The sequence below is a fragment of the Mus caroli genome, chromosome 11, assembly GCF_900094665.2.
Source record: "Mus caroli chromosome 11, CAROLI_EIJ_v1.1, whole genome shotgun sequence".
In the NCBI taxonomy this organism is placed as follows: Eukaryota; Metazoa; Chordata; class Mammalia; order Rodentia; family Muridae; genus Mus; species Mus caroli.
The window spans coordinates 83,273,522-83,282,555 of NC_034580.1; the positions used below are offsets into that span (position 1 = coordinate 83,273,522).

The 9,034-nt window shown below is 41.7% G+C and overlaps 1 protein-coding gene across 2 annotated transcripts; it reads left to right on the forward strand.

The window, feature by feature from the left end:
- The first annotated feature begins 238 nt into the window (after positions 1 to 238).
- Srsf1 (serine and arginine rich splicing factor 1) lies at positions 239 to 6,335 on the forward strand. 2 transcript variants are annotated; one of them, XR_002379227.2, is made up of 5 exons: positions 239 to 600; positions 1,055 to 1,239; positions 1,611 to 1,783; positions 1,980 to 2,661; positions 3,542 to 6,335. XR_002379227.2 is itself a non-coding variant. In XM_021178314.2 (4 exons), the coding sequence occupies exons 1-4, from the start codon at positions 407 to 409 to the stop codon at positions 2,172 to 2,174; spliced, it is 747 nt and encodes a 248-aa protein (XP_021033973.1). In that variant the 5' UTR covers positions 239 to 406; the 3' UTR covers positions 2,175 to 6,335. The 2 variants fall into 2 exon arrangements, 1 of the variants encoding a protein (XP_021033973.1); XM_021178314.2 differs by having other exon boundaries at positions 1,980 to 6,335.
- The last annotated feature ends 2,699 nt before the right edge of the window (positions 6,336 to 9,034 follow it).

Consider the following 9,034-nt stretch of genomic DNA (forward strand, 5'->3'; position numbering starts at 1 on the left):
GATCCTGGACTCAGCGGGGATTAATAATAGGCGCTTTAACCAGAGCATAGGAGTTTTACCAAACGCCTGGCCGCTCCAGCAGCCAATCACCCTGCCAGGACGCGAGGGACTTTTTTTCCCCTCCGTGCGGAGGGTGACGTCGCGCGTGCGCGAGCGTGCCTCTCTCAGCACCCGTTAGAGGCGTGCGCCTGCGCACTGGGACCGGCGAGCCGCTTCCTCCGGCTTCTCTTCCTCCCCCTCCCCCCCGGTATCAGTGCGCGGAGCTGATAAAGGCGCCATTTTGGAGCGGCCGCGGGAGACGTGGTGCCGCTGAGGGCTCGTTCTGCCGTACGCTAGGCTTGGTGGGAAGGCCTATTTTTTTTTTTTTCCTCCCCCGGAGTCCGCGCTTTTCGTCGTCGCCGCCGCCATGTCGGGAGGTGGTGTGATCCGTGGCCCGGCGGGGAACAACGACTGTCGCATCTACGTGGGTAACCTACCTCCGGACATCCGAACCAAGGACATCGAGGACGTGTTTTACAAATACGGCGCCATCCGCGACATCGACCTGAAGAACCGCCGCGGGGGACCGCCCTTCGCCTTCGTTGAGTTCGAGGACCCGCGGTGAGGCAGCGTGGGGCGTGCGCGGCCTTGAGGAGATAGCGTGGAGGAGTTGGGGAAGGCTCGGAGGCCTTGGAACATAATGGGGGGAGAGGAGGGGCTCCGAGGCGCTATCGCCCCTGCAGGAGTCGAGTCAGGAGAGCCGAGAGGCGGCGCGTTGTCTCCGGTGGCCGGCCGCCTCGGACGTCCCCCCTCCCCCCCGAGCCCATGCGCAGCCCCCGGAGCGGGAAACCGAGGCGCTGAGGGCCGGCGCGGTGGTCGGGAGCCTCTGCCCGGCGTGGTGCTGGGTGGGGGAAGGGCCGGCCCTATTATGCGACGCATGTGGGGCTCCGTGTGGCCCCGTGGGTGCGCATGTGCGCTGTGGCCGCGGCTTTTCCCCCGGAGCGGGCGAGCGAGCTGGGTCCGGCGGCTCCCTCGCCTCATCACCCCCCTTTTCGCTTTCTGTGATCACACGCAGAGACGCGGAAGATGCGGTGTACGGTCGCGACGGCTACGACTACGACGGCTACCGGCTGCGGGTAGAGTTTCCCCGAAGCGGCCGCGGGACCGGCCGAGGCGGCGGCGGGGGTGGAGGCGGCGGCGCCCCGAGAGGCCGCTATGGCCCGCCGTCCAGGCGGTCCGAGAACAGAGTGGTTGTCTCTGGTGAGTTGATTTCGTGCGGGTTAAAATCTTTTTCCCGCGTGACCGCTTTGAGAACTGCAAGGTTTTTGTTGTTATTGTTGTTTTTGTTTTGTTTTAAACACGGGGTCTTGGACTACTTCGGTCTTTGGGATGAATTTAGTAAATAAAGATTACTGTGGTGGTGATTTACCCAAATTAGGTTGCAGTACTAGCCTATGAAGATCCTTTACAAATAAATTTGGACTCTGGATCTGACTCTTACCAGCTCTTTACCTGGAAACACTTAAGTACAATCACTAAGTATTTTAAAATAATCCTTGTTCGAATGTACTTTACAAGTTTGCCGTGGGACTGGATGAGTAGTATTAAATTAGGGGGAATCGCTTTTTCAGGACTGCCTCCGAGTGGAAGCTGGCAGGACTTAAAGGATCACATGCGTGAGGCAGGTGATGTATGTTACGCTGATGTTTACCGAGATGGCACTGGTGTCGTGGAGTTTGTACGGAAAGAAGATATGACGTATGCAGTTCGAAAACTGGATAACACTAAGTTTAGATCTCACGAGGTAGGTTATACACTTATTCTTTTTTTTGGCCAGAATTGGATACAGTTTTCTTAACAGTGGAATTTGAAGGTAAGGATACAGGCGAGGGTGTTCAAGTAAATTACCAGAGACCTGATCTGTCTTTGTATTGGTTCAGCTTGTCTGAAGACAGGTGAAAGCTTAGATCTTTCAATGGAAAGTTCTGTCTATCCAATAGGGAGAAACTGCCTACATCCGGGTTAAAGTTGATGGGCCCAGAAGTCCAAGTTATGGAAGATCTCGATCTCGAAGCCGTAGTCGTAGCAGAAGCCGTAGCAGAAGCAACAGCAGGAGTCGCAGTTACTCCCCAAGGAGAAGCAGAGGATCACCACGCTATTCTCCCCGTCATAGCAGATCTCGCTCTCGTACATAAGATGATTGGTGACACTTTTTGTAGAACCCATGTTGTATACAGTTTTCCTTTACTCAGTACAATCTTTTCATTTTTTTAATTCAAGCTGTTTTGTTCAGAATGGGCTAAAGTGTTGAATTGCATTCTTGTGTAATATCCCCTTGCTCCTAACATCTACATTCCCCTCATGTCTTTGGTAACTTGTATTTTAAGTGATGTCATAGACAGGATTGTTTAAATTTAGTTAATTTCCATGCTCTTCAGACTGTGATATTATGTAAATGTCTATTCTGCTCTGGTTTGTGTGAAATGGGATGTTGGGGTGTTTGTGGTTATCTTACTTGGGGAAGTTCTTATGTTTATCTTGCTTTTCATGTGTCTTTCTGTAGACATATCTGAAGAGATGGATTAAGAATGCTTTGGATTAAGGATTGTGGAGCACATTTCAATCATTTTAGGATTGTCAAAAGGAGGATTGAGGAGGATCAGATCAATAATGGAGGCAATGGTATGACTCCAAGTGCTATTGTCACAGATGAAATTGGCAGTATTGACCTTATACTAGAAGGCGAGGGTTAAAAATTTATCTACCTTAAAAGATTTGCAAACACTTAATGCAGTTATCTTCAGCTACAATTGCTTTGCTTTTTAAAACCTTGGCAATTGTGGCAGAATTGCCCATTTTGTAACAATTATTTGCTCCCTTCCCCCCTTTTTGTTTTAATAGGGACTAATGTGGGAAGAATGGCTAATTTGTCACAGTGCTTAGTTACAACTGTTAATGTGTGGCCTGCTGTTGGTGTACATGTGGGTACAGGGTGTCTATTTCCAAACAGAGTATAATATCAATACTGCTAAATCTGCATGTCCTCTGTGTGACTGATAGAGCGTTGTTATTTCATTTTTAAAAGACAAAATGACAGCAAAATAATAGAATTCCAACGTATTAGTGTAGATAATCTAGTTGGGAATACTTTAAGTCTCACCTTCCCTTTTAATATTCATAATTGACTCATGTTTAAAACACTTTAATTTACAAGCTAAATTGCAGATGGGAGCAATAGTTTAGGTTTAGGTGGGTAGTAATACCAGTAAACTTCAATTACATAACTTTGCAACCACAAAACCTGTGATACCTGTACAGTAACAAGTGTTGGCATTATCAGTTGAATGTAAATATAAAGTGCTTCTTCCAGTTAGTCTCTATAGTTATTAAGTTTCTAAAATTTATCTGAACACCATACAGAAACTTGTTTTGGGGAATTTGATAGTTATTGATGTACATCTGTAAACTGATGACAGACATAACTCATCATTCCCCAGAAACTTTTTTTGGTTACAGTGTCTAACATTTTGCCTCCTCTTTTTTGGTTTTGCTGGTTATAAAGGTTTGGATTGGAGAGGGCTCACTGGATCCCAATCCTTGGAGCTGGATCATTGGATTCAAATCATAATGTGGATAGGATAGGGAGGATGAATTACCAGGATTCATGGAGCGGGATCAGATTACCAGGAACATAGGAGTGGATTCCTTCCTGCCCCAACCAAACCGCATTCGTGTGGATTTTTTTTTCATTCAACTTAATTGGCTATTCCAAAGAATTTTTTCCTATTTTTGACGATTGGAGCCCTTAAGATGCACGATGGAATTGTGTTTTGCATTTTTTGGTAAAAGGAGCAAAGCGAGGACCTGGAGATATACGCTGGAGCAATCTCCTTGGAAGGATTCAGCACGAGTAGATGGTAAACATTTAAAGGGGAAAAGGGGGGGTTTGTTTAAAATAGTAAATCAGTAAGTCACTTCTAAATTTAAAGAAAACAAAATTGGAGTTGAAGAATAAGTAGGTTTCCAATTGGCTATTGCCGTTTTTTCTTTGAAAAAAAATAAACATTTTTTAAAAAACGATGCATGGTTGTCCTTTTTCCTCTTCATGTAAAATTTTGATTGGGTAACTAGTGTATCAGTTATTTAATTTGATAAGATTCTGATTCTGTTTATGTGTTAGTAAATTAAAGATTCTAATAAATGATGACTGTTTCTGTTGTGGAAGTCTTAAGAGCGTAATAAACTGAGTGTAAGGCAGTTACATACATAACAATTGTGTAGAGGGTAATGATCTGGAAAGTAATCTTTCATATTTTGCTAAAGAACTTACAGTTGCTGTTTATTTTGGTAATGCTTTAGACAAAATAGGCTTTTGTACAAAGTTTGATAGCTAATCAATTTTAGCTTTGAGATTCTCAGTGGAACTCAAATTCAGTATTAACATTAGGAGACAAATTAGACTACACAGATTTTTTTTTTTTTTTAATTTTGGATAGTGTGCTGTCATGCTTATTGGGTTAATAAATACATTATAAATCTTTTCAGCCATAGAGTGTTCTGTCCCCAAACTGTTCTGTATTGAGTCAGCAATTTTATATATCTTGTCTACTATTGTATCTCTCCTGATAACCCCTTGAAGCTTAATCTTCATCTTATTTGGTTTGGAGAATGGAACTTTTATTTAAAATCCCAAGCTTGTGATTTCCTCCTGGCTAGAATGAATAGACCACTTTTTCAGCACCACAGTAGAAATAGCTAGATCTTTAACTTTCCTTGAGTTGCAGGCTAAATATGATACTGTTAAGATGTAATGTAAAATATAGGGGAGACCAGAAATGTTTGCTAGTGAAAGAAAGGTTTCAAGAAATTTGCATGAGATCTCAGCTTGTTCATTTTAATGACCCCATTTTAAGTTCAAAACTAGGATTTCGCTTTAGGTGATGGGTTCAGTAGACTCATTAAGGTTAGGTAGCTGTGTTACAGAATTCAGAGCACAACTAAAAGGATGAGGAATTAGCATGGCTAAACATGGGATATTTGGAAATTTATGGTGTTTTAAGATACATTGTTACAATCAGGAAAATTCATTTCGATTTTTTTTTTTTCCTCCAGAGAACCTCACTCTACTCTGGTCTAGACTGGGCCCAAAACTCCTAAGTAAACCCAGTCTCCCAGATTCTGGGATTTGCCATGAACCCCCATGCCCAGCTTACTAAAGTAGTATTAAAAGGTTAAAGCGAGCTAGATAAATGCAAATGTGGGTTTACTTTGAATGCTTGGAAACAGGACCAAGAATGGCCTCTGTTTTTAGTAGTTCAGTTGTAGATTGAAATGAGCAAAGTGTTCTTTGCTTCACTGTAGGCTTATGTTTGAACACTAGTGAGCATAGCGTAGGTTTTAATGCTTAGGAAATAGGGCTGTACCCATACTGACAATTGATACTACCACTTTGGAACTACAAATACTACTTTGATTTCTACCCCCTTCTCTGTTCCCTTAGGATATTGTAGGGAAACCTATGATTAGTTTTTCTAACCAAGAAAGCACTTAAATCTCTTTAAGCAAGTACTTTCATAACATCTGATTGAATAACCCAACTTGCTGTTCAGCCCATCCTACTGGAAACAAAGGTAAGAAACGTTTTCTGATACCTAGTTTGGGATCTGGATTTTAAGAGCTAAAGTTTGTGATGAATAATAATTGCTCCTGACTTGCAATGTACCTCTCCTCCTCCCAGCTTTATATTTTTAATAGTTTTTTGAGTGTATAAATCTACTCATCTCAATTCTGGAGTTGAATATGATAAATTCTAAGATCTGTCTATGAGCCATGCTTTTGTAGGGGTGGTGCTATTTTCAGCATTCTGTGGTCAAGGTCAACTTTTGGTGTTTGCCTTTTTGCTTTGTATATGAAATTTGTAGTGAAATTACAAATGAAATAAATTATATGTATTTAAATAGTATTAAAAGGAGAAAAAGTATTAGACTGAGTTCTGTTATAACAACAACCACTTGTAGCTTATTTCCATCATAATTTGATGATAGATTGATAACCCACAATACCGGAATACCACAGATTGTTTTTATTGAGCCAAATGAATGTAAAATCTGGCCAGAGTAGATGCCTTTATTGTGTAATTTGTGTAAAAGTCACATAGGCATTGTTGAAGGTGTTATATATATATATGAAGTATATGTGATAAGATCTTCATGTAAAGTCTGAACAACCATGGATCCCAAATATATATCTAGTTTGGGTGAGCAAGGAGTTGTAGAATTGTACTAGTACTGCAGAGGATTAATGTTGCTATATGTAATTTTGGGAGTGAATAAAAAGCTGTTAATTTGGAACCTTTATTGAGATTTAAGTTCTCCATCCTTTTAGACTGAATCAGGTACTTAAAAGGTGTCAACCACACAATATATTCCATTACTACATAGTTTTAACACTGTAGCAAGACTTCATAGAAGGTAATACCCACAATATACAGTGTAGTGCTGTTTTGATGTCAGGTTTTTAAGATTTTTCTTTATTCGAGATGGTGTCTCTGTTAACAGCCCTGGCTGGCCTCCAGAACTGCCTGCCTCTACCTCCTGAGTGCTAGGATTAAGGCATGCACCGCACCCATCTTTTTAAAGACTTAGACTTAATGGTTATGGGTGTTTACAAGAGTGGGGAGTGTGTGTGAGTGCACCAAACGTGTTTTGAATAGTAAGAACAGTTGCTGCCCCCAGAACTGGAGACTGGACAGTTGTAAGCTGCTAAGTGCTAGGAATCAAACCTGGGTCCTCTGAAAAGCAATGAGTGCTCTTAACAGGTGAGCCATCTCTAAGCCCTGCTTTCCATCTCAAGGAACCTTGCCCATTCTGGTTTTATGAGAAAGAGTGGAGTTGGAATGATAAGAGAAAAAGCTTGATTGAATAAATAACTGCAAAATAATTTTCACTTTAGAGCAAAGACATTAACACCATAGTTTATTTTTAGTTTTGAAAGCTTTATTTGGCAGTGGAGAATTTGATTGTGCTTGTAGTGATCAAAGGAAAGGGTGCTACTGCTTCATAATAGAAATAAGATACAAGATAGACTAGATATCCTGTGCAGCTAATCAGAGGCAGAGGACTGGTACTGGTTATTGTATAATGAGTTGAACCTCAGTGCTTTATCACTGAGGTGCAACTTGAAACTATACATTATAGCATAGTGTCAGTGGGTTACAGAGGAAAGAAGTCATGAGCATGGCTTTTTTGTGAGGTTCCCATTTAGGTGTACAGTAACTAAGCTATCAGCATGAAGGGGTCTACAAATTGAGAGACTTAAAGGATGCTATGAAAAACATGCCTAGCATCTGTCACCTGTCTAGTTTTCTAGTGTTTTTGTTAAGTGATAGGGAAAATCAGTTGGCCACAAGAGGGAGCCCTGCCACAACACAAACCCATCCAGGAATAAGTTTTACTATAGTGCCATTTACAATATTTGATCACCTACACTGTTGGATGGTTTTTCTGCCTGTAATCCTGAGCAATGCCCTTTTCGGCTTAAGTACAACCTTTATAAGTTAAAACTAACATGAGGGCTGGGCGTGGTGGCTCACGCCTTTAACCCCAGCACGCCTTTAATCCCAGGAGGCGGGTGGATTTCTGACCAGGCCAGCCTGGTCTACAAATTGAGTTCCAGGACAGCCAGAGCTACACAGAGAAACCCGAGGAAGTGAGTATACTTCTAGAGCTTTTTCTCTTGGCAGATTTAGGAATGATATTTCAATATTGCTAATGAACTTTTAAAGATAATTTGCACCCAAACCCTGTCAGGTTAGCTATATTGTATGTAGGCAGTATGCTGTGATCAAAAGTCAGTGCCATTCTTTGGACATGATTAACTTACATTTTAGAGCTGCAGATTACTGAGAGTGAAAGTATTACCGTTAGCTTCTTTGTCTCAATTTTATCCCACAGCCACTACTCAACCCCTGCCAAAACAAACAAAAAACAACATCCAAAGCCCACAGACTTAATGACATAAATTTACCACCTTTTTGAAATAAAACTTGGCTGTGGGAATACCTAAAACTTACAAAACTTGTCACTTCGAAAATAGGATGTTAAAGGTGGACAAATTATTTTCGCAGTCAACATTGATCAGATTTATATAATAGGTATTTCTCTGCTTATTAAGTTATGTTGGGGGCTACATGAGGCTGCAAGGTTGAACTCTTAAGCAGTGTATGGTTATATACACCAGTAACCAAGGCATTTGGATAAGCTCTTGTAAGGTTGCCGACTGAAGGCCAGCTGTGTCTATAATGGGAACATATGAGAGGCATTCTGAATCCACACTGACTCGAATTTCCTTTGCAATGATTCTTTTAATAAGTCTCCATCTTTGTCTTAGGTATATACTGCCTTTTTCCTTCTTTTGCATGTACTGGGGGTTGAACCTAGGCCCTCACTTATGCTAGGCGAGCACCTTACCACCGAGCTTTATGCTCAGCCCTTGCCCCTTTCCTATTACCACTCTAATGTCCCTTGATAAACTCCAGCTTTGCCATTACACAGATGATTCTCTTGGTAAAAGAAGGGCTGAGTTTAGATTACTAAAATGTCAGGCATAGCAAAATTATTTCTTGAAGTATTAGAGAACCTTATGAGTTAAGTTGGGTCCAGAGCAATTAGGGTTGAGTTGTTTGAACCGTCAACAGGAAACCTAAAAGGGTCTGTGAAGTCCTTTGCTAACATACTTATTTTCACCAGTAACATTAGCATGTCATAGACGCTTTAGCTACAGAATACTTAAGAGTGACATCACAGCTGGGGGTGGTGGCGCACGCCTTTAATCCCATAGGCAGAGGCAGGCAGATTTCTGAGTTCAAGGCCAGCCTGGTCTACAAATTGAGTTCTAGGACAGCCAGGGCTATACAGAGAAACCCTGTCTCAAAAAAACAAAGAGTGACATCACATTTTAAGACTAGAAATATGAAATTTTAAGTTGTACAATAGATATTGTTATAACTAAAACAAATGGCCTTCCCCTAACCCCCTTAAGTTGGCAAAGTAAATTT